At 36.5% G+C, this 15045-nt stretch overlaps 1 protein-coding gene across 1 annotated transcript; it reads right to left on the bottom strand.

Moving 5' to 3' along the window:
- Positions 1 to 6124: 6124 nt before the first annotated feature.
- Positions 6125 to 7312, bottom strand: LOC111395232 (zinc finger MYM-type protein 1-like). Its single transcript, XM_023021222.1, has 2 exons — positions 7039 to 7312; positions 6125 to 6801 (listed from the first exon to the last, which is right to left on the bottom strand). The coding sequence occupies exons 1-2, from the start codon at positions 7310 to 7312 to the stop codon at positions 6125 to 6127; spliced, it is 951 nt and encodes a 316-aa protein (XP_022876990.1).
- Between the last annotated feature and the right edge of the window lie 7733 nt (positions 7313 to 15045).

The raw sequence follows: 15045 nt of genomic DNA, 5'->3' as shown, positions 1-15045 counted from the left end.
TCAGTATAGCATGCACCCTATCAACAGTTCATAAATCAACACTAAATCTCAATTTTATTGTCATTGACAGCTAAACTGTCTAACCCATATAGGCACACAATTAGAAAAAATTTTAAAATGTTTTTCTAACTAAACACAAAAACATACGAAAACCAAAAACTCAAAATTTTTCCTGCCCCCAAACTTGAACCAGAAATTGTATTCAAAGTCATAAAGTATAAGCAAGTGCATAAGGGGTGGGGAAGAAAAGGAAAATGGTACTCCTCAAAGTTTTTCGTTGAATATGTGAGGTACTGTGGGTGACGGCTCGAAAATCTCTTTCATCATGCTTTTCCTTTATTCTATGTTGGTTTGAGTGTTCCACGACATCATGTTCCTGCACACAGTGCTTAAATTAAAGATCAAATAACCTAGAACATGTGTTATTTAGCCCAAATAATCGAAATAACCAACAACAATTTTAAGGGTCTAAGGTAAAACATAATAGGATGGTGATACCCTACAAAATTTAAATGTGCCTAAGTCTAATACAAACTAATAATCAAAATAAATCTACATGCAAATGTGGTGTAAAAAGTAAAATAAATAAAAGAATTAGAAGGTTAGGTTACCTCCCAATCAACGTTTAATTTATAGTCTTTAGCTAGACTATCATATTGATCATTTAGAGTCGTGAAGTTAGGTAAGTGACTTCTCTTTATCAAAGCACCACCCCATTATGCTTTCAACCGCCGCCCATTTACTTTGAAGGTTCCTTTTGTCTCGTGAGTTACTTCAACTGCCCCATGTGAAAAGACTTGAACAACTGTGAATGGACCAGACCATCTAGAACGCAATTTCCCAAGAAAAAGTTTCAACCTATAATTGATCAACAATACTTTTTGACCTGGGGTGAACTCACGCTTCTAGATATATTTATTATGCAATTTCTTTGTCCTCTCCTTATACAGCTTTATAGTTTCATAGGCTTCCATTTGAAATTCTTCCAATTCATTCAAGTGCAACATCTATTTTTCTCTAGCTGATGTTATGTCCATGTTCAACTGCTTTATTGCCCAATATACTCAATGCTCCAATTCCATCAGAAGGCGACAAGCTTTTCCAAATACAAGGTAATATGGTGACATGCCTATTGGTGCTTTATAAGCAGACCTGTATGCCCACGGTGCATCATCAAGTTGTCGTGACCAATCAATTCTTGAGCTATTCACTATCTTATTGAGAATTTTCTTTAGCTCCCTATTTGACACTTCTACCTGGCCACTTGTTTGGGGGTGATATGGATAGCAACTTGATGTTTTACCCCATATTTTGTTAGTACTAAATCCAAAAGCCTATTGCAAAAGTGTTTACCTCCATCACTGATGATAGTTTGAGTGGTACCAAAGCGCGAAAATTTATCCTTTTTCAGAAAATTCACAACCACTTGAGCATCATTCGTTGATGCTACTACTGCTTCTACCCATTTTGATACATAGACAACTGTCACTAATACGTACTGATTTTTATAAGAAGGAAATGGTCCCATTTAAATCGATCTCCCAAACATCAAAGAACTCCACTTCTAGAACCGAATTCAAAGGCATATCATTCTTTTTAGAGATCGTATCTATACGTTGGCATTGATCACAACGTTTCACATATTCATGTGCATCTTTAAATAGTGATGGCCAATAAAGCCTTGATTGTAAAACCTTCGCTACTGTCTTAGAAGGCCCAGAATGCCTAGCATAAGTAGAAGAGTGGCAATGTTCTAGAATTTGAGAAACCTCTTCATTTGGTACACACTTTCGGATGATTTGATTAGTACCCCTCTTGTATAAGATAGGGTCCTTCCAATGATAATATTTCAGCTCAGAAAAGAACTTCCTTTGGTGGTGCGTGAACTCAGGTGGAAGCACATTGCACGCCAAGTATTTCATTATGTCCGTATACCATAGCCCACTGTCAATTGTGAAGATACCCTTATCTGGGAAAGAGTCTTGTATATCGTCCTCGTCTTTCTATTCTACCTGTTCAAGTCTTGAAAGATGGTCTGCCACCACATTTTCACATCCTTTTTTGCCTCGAATCTCCAAATCAAACTCTCGAAGAAAGAGTATTCACTGAATCAATCTGGGCTTCATATCTTTCTTAGACATAGGATATTTCAGGGCCCTATGATCTGTGTAGACAATTATCTTCTGTCCCATGAGATAGGAACTGAATTTATTGAAGGCAAACACAATAGCCAATAGCTCATTTTTTGTTGTTGCATAGTTCAATTGTGCCTTTATCAAAGTCTTGCTCGCGTAATAGATTACATGGAAAATTTTATTCTTTCTTTGACCCAATACTATCTCCACTGCATAATCACTAGTGTCGTACATCAGCTCGAATGGTAGGTCAAAATCTGGTACAACTATAATTGGTGCAAAAATTAACTTTTCTTTCAGAGTGTTGAAGGCTGTCAAACACTCTTCAGAAAAGTTGAATTGTGTGTCCTTTTCAAGTAAATTACACAGCTGATTTGTGATTTTAGAGAAATCCTTAATAAACCTCCTATAGAACCCTGCATGGCCAAGGAAGCTACATACTTCCTTTACTGAAGTTGGCGGATGAAGCTTCTCTATCACCTAAATCTTTACTTTATCCACTTCGATACCATCTACTGAAGTCTTGTGCCCAAGTACAATTCATTCTTGCACTATGAAGTGACACTTCTCCCAGTTTAGCACCAAATTTGTTTCTTCACAACACTATAAGACCATTCTTAAATTTGAGAGGCAATTTTCAAATGATAAACCAAACACTAAAAAGTCTTCGATAAAGACTTTAATGATTTTCTTCACCTTGTCTGAAAAGATTGCCATCATCCATGGCTGAAATCTGGTATGGGTATTACACAACCTGAATAGCATCTTTCCGTATGCAAAAGTACCGTAAGGACATGTAAATTTAGTCTTCTTTTGATCTTCTGGTGCAATCTGATTATAACTCGAGTACCCATCCAAGAAACAGCAATGTGAATATCTAGCTAGTCTTTCCAACATTTGGTAAGTAAAGGGCAAAGGAAAGTGATCTTTCCTAGTTGCATTGTTCAGTTTCCTGTAGTCTATGCATACTCTCCATCCTGTGACAGGCCTTGTCGGTGTCAGCTAATTATACTCATTCTTTACCATTGTAATACCCCCTTTATTTGGAACAACATGGATTGGACTAACCCAATTTTTATCAGAGATTGGGTAGATGATGCATGTATCAAGGAGTTTCAATACCTCTGCTCGCACAACGTCCTTCATGGTAGGGTTCAATCTGTGCTGATTTTCTACTGTTGGCTTATACTCTTCTTCTATCATGATTTTGTGAATGGATATCAATGGAATGATTGCTCTGATGTCTGCTATATACTACCTAATGACTATTTTGTGTTCCTACAGAACCTTTAGTAATCTTTGCTCTTCCAACTTGGTCATCCCGTTTGCAATTATAACAGGGAGTGTAGATGACTCTCTTAAATAAGCATACATCAGATGTGATGGCAATTGCTTGAGGTCAAGATTGGTGCTTTTAAAACAAAAGGTAGTGGTTTACTAGGTCCTGAACCAAGTTCTTCAAAATGTCTTCTCCTAATGGGTGGAGCAAATTCCATAATGTAAGCAATCTAACTTAACTTATCTCTTCAATTGTTGATGTTTTATCTCGTGAGTGCACAAGAAGATTCTTTAAGTGGTCTTCCAAATCCACCACATCAATGCGCAGACATCTATCTAATTCTGTAGGATACTTAATAGCACTAATAATGTTGAATGTCATATGCTCATCATTTAATCGCAACATCAATTGTCCTTTTTGAACATCTATTAAAGCTCAACATGTCGCAAGGAACGGTCTTTCCAATATCAATGGCACATCGTTATCCTCTTCAACCATGTCCAGAATGACAAAATCTATAGGATAGATAAATTTATCAACCATTACCAGATTGTCTTCAGTAATTTTTTCTGGAAAATTTTATGGAACTGTCTGCAAACTACAATAAGACCGATGTTGCCTTTGCCTCTCCTAAGTTTAGTTTCCTGAAAATAGTAAGGCATATGGTTAATGTTAACACCTAAATCACAGAGAACCTTATCAAGTTTCATGTTACCAATAGTACAAGGGATAGTAGAACTCCCTGGGTTCTTTAATTTAGGTGGCAATTTATTCTACAAGATGACACTACATTCTTCATTCAGCATCACTGTACCTAAATCCTCTAACTTCTTCTATTTGTGAGTATTTCCTTCATAAATTTTGCATTCCTGGACATTTGTGCAAGTGCATCCCTAAATGGTATGTTGATCTGCAACTTTATGAATACCTCAAGAAACTTCGAGAACTGCTTGTCCAACTTATGCTTCTGTTGCCTATGTGGGAATGGGGGTGTTTTGTCCATTTCTTTGGCAGGAGCGGTTATCTTAAACTTTGGATCCTCTGGTGCTTCTTCTTATTCTTTGTTCGACACAAATTACCCCGAATACTCCTCAACTGTGGTAGGTACCTTCTCTTATGTAGCAACTGGCCTCTTTACATTTATTTCAGGTAGTTGTACCCCATTGCGAGTAGTTAAACCTTGCTGCGCTTCTTAGGATTTATTTTAGTATCACTAGGCAATATTCCTGGTAGTCTATCTGAAAGTGCATTGGCTATTTGTCCAATTTGATTCTCTAATTTTCTTATGGTAGCATCCTGAACTTGCAAGCTCTTATATGTTCGTTGCATGTGCTAAGTAGATATTTATGCTAATTTAGTCACAAGATCTTCTAGTGAAGATTTCTACTATTCTGCTGGAATTCGGGTGTTGCGGTCTACTATGGTGCGATCTGAGCTCCCTGATTATTACTCAATTGAAAGCCTGGGTGATTTCTCCAGCCTCGGTAATATGTGTTAGGATTTAGATTGTGTTGTTGCCTTTGAAAATTTTGGGTGTAGTTCACGTCTTCTACTATCTGAGCAAAAGGAATCCTACGTTACAATCAACACTCTCGTGGCTCTCTCCACAATGTTTGTATTTCAGTCCCACTGTCTGAGCTATCCGTATCTGATCTACCTTCTGTGTCAATGATGCCAATTGTGCTGAAATCGCTATCAAAGAATCAACTTCGAATAACCCAGCAGCTTTCTTTCCACTTGCCCTTTTAGTAGGTCAAAGTGCACTGGTAAATGCCAAATCCTCCATATTTGGTAGACCTGATCCACAGTGCTTTTTGTAATAAAACCATCACATGCAGAGTCTACTTAGCACTGCTAATCAGGTTCAGACCAATGTAGAAGAATTGCACCCGAAGCCACTTCTGTAATCCGTGTTATGGGCATTGGCGAAGTAAACCTTTGTCTCTTTTCGAAGCCTCTTATTAGTATTTTGAGTCCATTTGCTAAAAAGTAGTGACTCGTTCCTTAGCTTTTCAATCCTTTTTGGTGGAATATATTTGCTAAGGAATTTCTGACTCAATTGGTTCCAAGTTTTGATACTCTATGGTGGACAAGTGTCTAACCGTTCCCTTGCTGAGTCCCTCAATGTGTATGGGAAAAGCCACAATTTGGTTGCTTCACTAGACACCATCGGATACTCAATTATTGCACACATGTCCAAAAATCTTGATATATGAGCGTTGGAATTCTCTGTACCTCCCCTAAAGAATTGTAGCGCATTTTGGAATACGTTGATAACATCTGTCCTTAAGTGAAAATTTGCCTGACCAAACGTCGGATATATGATACTGGATTGGCTTTCCACTATCGGTGGAACCATATGTTCGGCCATGAGCCTTGCGATTTTCATTGGCTGCAATTATATTCGGTTGTACTACTCATGGATTAGCCCCAATGACTAGTTAATTTAGATTTTCCTTTGATCCATTTTTAGTCTAGTAGGCAGCTCGTTCCCTAATGCCGCTACTTTTCTTTATATGTATAATATATTTCTTGGTGCCCAATTATGAACACAAACTCAAAATCTTGCAGAGTGTTCATCTGTCTTACGGCCATTGATTTTTTTACCTATATTTATGCCATCTTTTGATATATTCTCAAGAACATCTATGACGGCATTGAACATACTAATAAACCGAGTAATTGTCAGTAGATATGAGTCCCATCTAGTTTAACCGGGGTGTGCCAAACTCATTTCTTGAAACTGACTAATTCCATCAGTAAGTTCCCCAATATTAAGCTTCTTCAAAATATCAGCATGATAACTTGCTCGAAGAGCATCTACATGCTTACATGATGCACCAACCAAATTCACAATAATAGCAAGCATGTTAAAAAAATCACCAAGCATTTCATCCGTACGTGCCACAGTAACAACCGCCAACTGAAACTGGTGAGCAAAGCAATGGATATATATAGCATATGGATTTTCTCTTAAAATTAAGGCTTTTAAGACATTGAACTTACCTGACATATTGCTTGCTCCATTATAACCTTGACCTCTCAGGCTAGATATGCTCAATCCATATGTAGAAAATATTGCATCAATGGCATCCTTTAGTGGTTGGACACAAGTATTAGTAGCATGAGAAATGCCCAACAAACACTCATTCACTTTCCCACTCTTGTCAACAAACCTCAAAACAACTGCCATTTGTTCTTTTATAGAATTATCACGAGTCTCATCAACAAAAATTGAAAACAAAGAATCACACATCTCATTGATAATAGCCCTTCTTGTCTCTACGACACAACAATTAACTAAATCCTTTTGGATGTTTGGTGAAATCATTTGGTCATTTCCAAGAGCGTTACTAAATAAGATTTCTTCAATTTCTTTACAACAAGCTGCATACCAATTTAATAGCTCAATTAAATTTTCTCTGTTAAGAGACTCTTTGGATTCATCATGACCACGAGATGGCAATCATTGCATCAAGGGAAATCTAGTACAATCTAACACCGCAGTCAACCTTGTCCTATAACTATTTTGTTGACTACTACTCTAGCTAGAAATAACATAGGAGATACTTTGTTTTTGATTCATCAAATTGGTACACTTTGGAAAAGCTAGATTATGGGCACTATCAAAGAGCCCAACATGATCTTTCAATGTCTTTTTGTGCTTCCAATCCCTAAAGCCGGTCTTGGTGAATATATGTTCACCCCCTTGACCCCCTCTATCAGGTTTGAATAAGTAGCAATGCAAATAATAAGCCGCATCCTTTTCTATACTATACTCTATCCAATGAAATTCAAAAAACCATTCTTTCCGAAAACACCTATTATCATTTCCCATCGGTCTTCTTGGAAAGTCGTGCCCATATGGTTGACAAGGACCTTTATCCAAGTATGTCATCCTAACATCATTTCAATATTAGGATCATATGACTCGATAGGGGGACGTTTCCCTACATCATATACAAGATCATCCATATTGAATTGAGCTCGAGACTTCTTTGTGTTATTCAACAATACGCGTGCTCGACTAGAAGCAGTGGCCGGACTAGAAGCACAACTAGAACTAGAAAAACTAGGTATCGACTTCCATTTCGGTTGAAAGAATCGATCCATACTCTGTAAAATGCCCCCAATTTAATTTTCAATTAAAATTGATTAAAAAATCACAATTCTTAGTAATAATTTCTAAATCCTAATTTCCTTGCAACGACTATAAGAATTAAACATTGATCCACTATCACTAATAACTAATAACCAGGGGCGGATCTAGGTTCCAGTTTCAGCTAGGGCGGTTGACTTTGACCATTAATCGTTGATCATCGATAATCAACGATCGTATTAACATATGATTAATTAATATTAAAAATTATTCGATATATATGTAAGCATTATATACATATGAAAATATAGTTCAATACAACCCAAAATACTAAAAAAATATACGATACAACCTTACTCTGTAACTGTAAACTTAGACAATTGAATTCTACAGGATCTCATATTTTGAAAACATTGTAATATTGCCTCATTCTCAACTTTTTCAAAAAGATCTTTCTCCACATAAACCACCAAATGGTCATTCAATGAGTCATCTCCCATTTTGTTGCGCAAGTCACTCTTGATTAAATTTACAGTGGAGAATACCATTTCAACACTTGCAGTTGCCACAGGTAATATCAAAACCAAGGTGATCAACCTATAAACCAATGGAAAATAACAATTACTTCCAGTTTCAACCAACTTCTGAGCTACACAAAATATGCATTTTAGGTTGAAGAAAGCTTCGTCCATCCTCATAAATATAACAAAATTGTCAAGTTCAGGTCTAAGTAATAAAAACTCTTCACTATTCAAGTCCAAATGATAGAACTGGGCAAGACGTACCAATTTAGCCTAATCAAAAGTTACAAATGAATCTCTTGGATTTAAACACGAAATCTAATCAAAGAGCTCAGTAGTTGTTTCTCAAAAATTCTTGCAAGATTGAGTCTATCACATGACAAAACAAATCAACATAAAATCGATGATAATAAGTCACCTGTTGAGCTGCATGCCTAGGTCGACCTTTCAATACTACAATATCTTCCGTATTGGGCACTGAAATATGTCTATCAACATAAAACTCAATAACCTTAATCAACAAGTATCCCAACCATTGTTTCTCATATTCTGCAATGCGTACTTACACAACTTCAATAACCTCAGAATATTTCGAATATCTTGATCTTTTTTTGTATGGCTTGTGAAAGGTTGTTTGTAATTGCAAGAATTTCAAACATAAGTGGAGACTGAACACAAACTCAAAATCTTGCATAGTGTTCATCTATCCTACGGCCATTGATTTTTTACCTATATTTATGCCATCTTCTGATATATTCTCAAGAACATCTATGACGGCGTTGAACATACTAATAAAGCGAGTAATTGTTAGTAGACGTGAGCCCCATCTAGTTTTACCTAGGCGTGCCAAACTCATTTCTTAAAACTGACCAGTTCCATTAGTAAGTTCCCAATATTAAGCTTCTCTAGAATATCAGCATGATAACTTTCTCTAAGAGCATCTACATGCTTACATGATGCACCAACCAAATTCGCAATAATAGCAAACATGTTAAAAAAATCACCAAGCATATGATTCGTACGTGCCACAGTAACAACCGCCAACTGAAGCTAGTGAGCAAAGCAATGGATATATATAACATTTAAAATTAAAGCTTTTAAGCCATTGAACTCACCTGACATATTGCTTGCTCCATCATAACCTTGACCTCTCAAGTTAGATATGCTCAATCCATATGTAGAAAACATTGCATCAATGGCATCCTTCAGTGATTGGGCACAAGTATCAGTAACATGAGAAATGCCCAACAGACGGTCCTTCACTTTCCCATTCTTGTCAACAAGTCTCAAAACAACTACCATTTGTTCTTTTATAGAATTATCACGAGTCTCATCAACCAATATTGAAAACAAAGAATCACCCATCTCATTGATAATAGCCCTCCTCATCTCTACGACACAACAATTAACCAAATCCTTTTTGATATTTGGTAAAGTCATTTGGTCATTTCCAGGAGCGTTAATAAATAACACTTCTTCCATTTCTTTACGACGAGCTGCATATCAATTTAATAGCTCAATTAAATTTCCTCTGTTAAGAGACTCTTTGGACTCATCATGACCACAAGATGGCAATCCTTATATCAAGAGAAATCTAGTACAATCTTGCACCGCAGTCAACCTTGTCCTCTAACTATTATGTTGACTACTACTCTGGCTAGAAATAACATAGGAGATACTTTGCTTTTGACTCATCAAACTAGTACACTTTGCAAAAGCTTGATTATGAGCACTATCAAAGAGCCCAACATGATCTTTCAATGTCTTTTTGTGCTTCCAATCCCTAAAGCCAGTCTTGGTGAATATATGTCCACCCCCTTGACTCCTTCTATCAGGTTTGAACAAGTAGCAATGTGAACAATAAACAACATCCTTTTCTATACTGTGCTCTAAACCAATGAAATTCAGAAAACCATTCTTTTCGAAAACACCTATTATCATTTCCTATCGGTCTTCTTGGAAAGTCGTGCCCATATGGTTGACAAGGACATTTCTTCAAGTATGCCATCCTAACATCATCTCTGATATTAGGATCATATGACTCGATAAGGAGACATTTCCCTGGATCAGATACAAGATCATCCACATTGAATTGAGCTCGAGACTTCTTTGTGTTATTTAACAACACGCGTGCTAGGCTAGAAGTAGTGGCTAGACTAGAAGCACAACTAGAACTAGGAGAACTAGGTATCGACTTCCGTTTCGATTGAAAGAATCGATCCATACTCTGCAAAATGCCCCCCAATTTATTTTTCAACTAGAATTGATTAAAAAATCACAATTCTTAGTAATAATTCTTAAATCCTAATTTCCTTTGCTATGACTATATGAATTAAACATTGATTCACTATCACTAATAACTAATAACATGTACAAAACTCAAGCCAGTCAATACTTCAAGTCTCCAAATCTCCAACAGAGTCACTCAACTCAAGTCATCCAAGATTCCAAGTGCTCAACAAACTCTCAACACCGTCATGCATCAACATACAACAAATTGAACAAAGGGCCAACAAATTGCAGTTGCACCAACACAATTGTACAAATCAACAAATACAATACGTCAAGTCATCAACACAGTAACACTCAATTTCTCAACACTCAACACACAATAAAAAAGTCAATAGACAACAGAGACAGAATTCAGACAGCCAAAACAATTCAATTAACCAAATATTCAACTCTTCAACTTTAAATATTGAACTTAATAAACTTTAACTCACCAATCACCAATGCTGCAGCCTACAATGCACACTGCTGGCTGCTCGTGCTTGGCCTCGCCATTCGCTTCAGACTTCGGAGTCTGTCCTTGGTCTGGTCAAAGCAGACGGAGATTCGTCCCCAACTCTAAGACTTCACACACAGCACACTGGCATGCACGTTCACTGGCTCACTGCCTCCATCTGGTGCTACTTCTTTGAATGGAAATTGAGGGGTAAGTGGGTAACTGGTTTCTATATAAGGGAAGGGACCAAGGATTTGCTTGCCATTCTTCAGAAGGATTTTGGGGCTGATTTTAGGTTCGGGAGTTTGGAGAAATATCAATTAAAACCAATATATCAAATTATCCATGGACCGTCCATTTGAATGGATCCAATTTCCATATTTGGGCCAATTTTTTTTTTTTTTTAAATAGGCCCAATTTCAGTCAGATTAGCCCAAAGAAAAAATGAAAAAAGGGGCCATCTTCTTTTCTTTTAGTTTCGACTGAAACTGAGTTCCTCCATCTACAATTGCTGTGCGTAGGCGCGTCTGCTGCGAACCCGACGGCCACTAAATTGACTGAAGACTCTGGCGAAGCCAGCATGCGTGACCGTGTTCCCTCGTCGAGTGCTGGCTCCGCCCCTACTAATAACTTGTACAACACTCAAGCCAGTTAACACTTCAAGTCTCCAAATCTTCAACAGAGTCACTTAACTCAAGTCATCCAAGATTCCAAGTGCTCAACAAACTCTCAACAGCGTCAGGCATCAACATACAACAAATTGAACAAAGGGTCGGCAAATTGCAGTTGTACCGGCACAATTGAACAAATCAACAAATACAATACGTCAAGTCGTCAACATAGCAACCCTCAATTTCTCAACAGTCAACACGCAATAAAAACCGTCAAGAGACAACAGAGACAAAGTTGAGAAAATTAGAATTCAGACAACCAAAACAATTCAATTAACCAAATATTCAACTCTTTAACTTTAAATATTGAACTTAGTAAACTTTAACTCACCAATCACCAATGTTGTAGCCTACAATGTACACTGTTGGCTGCTCGAGCTCGGCCTTGCCATTGGCCTCGGACTTCGAAGTCTGTCCTTGGTCTGGTTGGAGAAGATGGAGATTTGTCCCTAACTTTAAGTCTTCGCACACAGCACACTGGTGGTACACGCATGTTCATCGGCTCACTACCTCCATCTGGTGCTACTGCTTTGAATAGAAATTGAAGGATAAGTAGATAACTGGTTTCTGTATAAGGAAAGGGACCAAGGGTTCGCTTGCCATCCTTCACAAGGATTTTGGGGCTGATTTTAGGTTTGGGAGTTGGGAAAAATATCAATTAAAACCAATATATCCAATTATCCATGGACCGTCCATTTGAATGGATCCAATTTCCATACTTGGGCAATTTTATTTTTATTTTTTTATTTTTTTTAAGTAGGCCCAATTTCAGTTAGATTAGCCCAAAGAAAAAATGAAAAAAGGGGTCGTCTTCTCCTCTTTCAGTTTCAGCTCAAACTGAGTTCCTCCATCTGCAATTGTTGTGCAGGCGCGTCTGTTGCCAATCCGACGGCCACTGAATTGACTGAAGACTCCGATGGAGTCAGCACGTGCGACCATATATATACCAGCCTCAATATTTGATAACTTCCCTAGCAGCTGCAAGTATTGTCTTTTTGTCTCACCAAAGCTACTGATGTTGGACTCCAATTAATTCCACCTCCTCCTCTTTTCTTTCTTTTCTGCGTGTGAGATGTATAGAACCTTGGCTACCTCTTTCATCTCAAAATTTTCCCAGAAAACTGTAGACCGTCCTCTATGCATATCAATTCCTCTCCTTTCTGCCGTCTAGTGTGTGTGTGTGTGTCTATATATATATTTCAATTTGATAGCCTTATAATTGACTCAAATTGGAATTTTACATGTCCAATATAATGAAGCCCAAGTGAGCTGCCTTTTGCTATTGGAACCCAAAAAAAAAAGGGGAAGGAGTCCAGCCCGTTTCTCTTTTGTGTGCCAATTGGAAGTCCAATTTCAACGCCCAATTAATATAATAATTCTTTGCAAGGCCTCATTTCTTTCAACTATGCAATTTAGTCCTCAATTTCTATAGTGTATACTTGATCCCAAAAACTTGCATCCAATAGCTAATTGATCCTTTTTTCTTTTCCAAGTTGCTTCAAACAAGTTAAACACTAAAACAAATGAAAGTTAACCCACATTAAGTATAGAATTACTAATTTAACGACATACAAGTTTAGTAATGTGGCATAACTAAGTGCACAAAATGCACTTATCAACACACACAATAAAACTTTATTTGGTCAGTTTTGGTGTCACATATTTCTCTAAAATTGGATAGTTATGTCGTAGCCTTTTGTTCTAATCTAATCGTAGCACATTTTTAACGATACAAACCTAAAACAAAACAAAAATTTCTGTACTAAACTTTTTTTTTTCAGCCAGCCTTGCAACATCTGATTTCACTTGTAAACCAATATTGTACTACACATTTGCTCAAGAGTTGAATCGATATATTCAAGTAATTTAATGCCGATAAGAACAAATTCTTGGTAAAAAAATATGAATATTCAGGTCTTGAGATCTTTATCAAGACCTTTTAGGACGTCCAAAGATAGAAAGACTCATTTTTAAAAGATATATATTTAGGATTATGCAAATGCAATAATTTGCTCGACCCAATTTACATGAATTAATCGTTAAAATTGGAAATGTATATGCAAACATGAGAGCATTTGTCAGTTCAGTAATCACCTGGATGGCCAGTAGACCTTTCTTTCTCTTTCGTACAAGTTTTCCTTCTACAGTTGCATCAGTGTTAAGACTTGGGGTTTCATCTTAAAAAAATAAACCTTGTTAAGAGGAGTAACCAAAGACTTTATAAGTCTTTATTTTCATCTTTATTCAATATGTGATTATATCCCTTAACATGCCCTAGCAAGATGGTGACTTGTTTGAGTAGACCAATGTTAAAATTGATATGCTCATTTATTGAATCAATCGGATCGAATTGCTCATTGGAGCTTAATGAGCTCTGATAACATGTTAAGATTTAAAGTTCCATTTTAAAAGATCAACCTTCTTAAGAGGAGTAGCTTAAAATCTTATAAGTTGGTCTATATTTTCAATTGTACAAATCAAGATCCTTGATTTCTACATCGGCCAAGGCTTCGACAAAGTCAACACCTCAGTTGTTGCCAAGAAGTTTGGGCTCCCTGGCCTCATTCTTCATGAGCTCACCTGCAAATGCATAGTATGATATTAAAGTTGGTGCCAAGGCCTACTTAAGAACAACCACCATTGATTCAAACATAAGATTTTTGGGTTTTTTTATAACAAAAGAAAACCCTGACATCGTCCGGCGGCAAGAGCAAGTCGAGATTGGAAAAGTGGCAGCCTATTCTCTTAAATAGGCAATGTTGGCGCCACCATCTCATTCTTTCTCAACTTCACCTCGAAATCTCTCTTTACATGCATCATTTTTTTCTCTTAACTTCCTCAACAAAGTAGATTTTACTACTCGATTAAATTAAGAATGAAAAAGGATGGTTGTCACAAGTCCCAACTCAAAGAAGAATTTGTAGAGAGAGGTAAAGACACAGATGTTTTCCATAGAAGACGTTATGTCTATTTGTAACCTCAAATTACTTAAAATTGGGTATTTCTCTTTGTCGTCTTTAATGGAAATTATAGTCACAAGGGTACCAAATCAATTAAGTTATTCTATAAATAGTCAAAGTTGTGACAAAATAAATGAATATTGAAATTATTGAATCTAAAATTAGGCTTTTGTTACTGCATTATTTCGAGCTATGGAAAGAAATGTTAAGGGTTGGTTCAATATTTTCAAAGGTGATCTCAACCACGTTCATTCTAAGCCAATATTTTTCCTTCCAAGATAAAGTGGAAATGATAATAAGTGTCGAATGTGAATGATAATGAATGTGCACGAGCAAATAGAAGAAATAATTGCTTACAAATATATATATATATATATATATATATATATATATATATATATATATAGAAGAAGAGTTGGTATAAAAAATTAACTCTAAGGTTGCGTTTTATTGTGAGCATTATGAAAACTATTAATTAAATGTGTTTGATTGATTTAGTTTTAACTTATAAAATATTATACTTGTTCATTCTTTATTAGCGAGTAGATAGAAAGAGTTGATAGATGAGAGAGAGAAAGACAGAGTGAATTACCTTGAAAATAACAACCATTACTCTTGAAAGAAAATGTTTTCCTTATTTTTGAGAAAATATAGT

Source organism: Olea europaea, chromosome 6 (genome assembly GCF_002742605.1).
Source record: "Olea europaea var. sylvestris chromosome 6, O_europaea_v1, whole genome shotgun sequence".
NCBI lineage: Eukaryota > Viridiplantae > Streptophyta > Magnoliopsida > Lamiales > Oleaceae > Olea > Olea europaea.
The sequence above is the reverse complement of the archived record's forward strand: the minus strand, read 5'-3'. Positions and strand labels throughout refer to the sequence as shown.

Coding starts and splice junctions, on each gene's coding strand:
- LOC111395232 (XM_023021222.1), bottom strand. CDS start 7,312: ATGACATACTTGGATAAAGGTCCTTGTCAACCATATGGGCACGACTTT. Junction 6,802..7,038: donor TCATGTTGGGCTCTTTGATA/GTGCCCATAATC, acceptor ATTGGTATGCAG/CTTGTTGTAAAGAAATTGAA.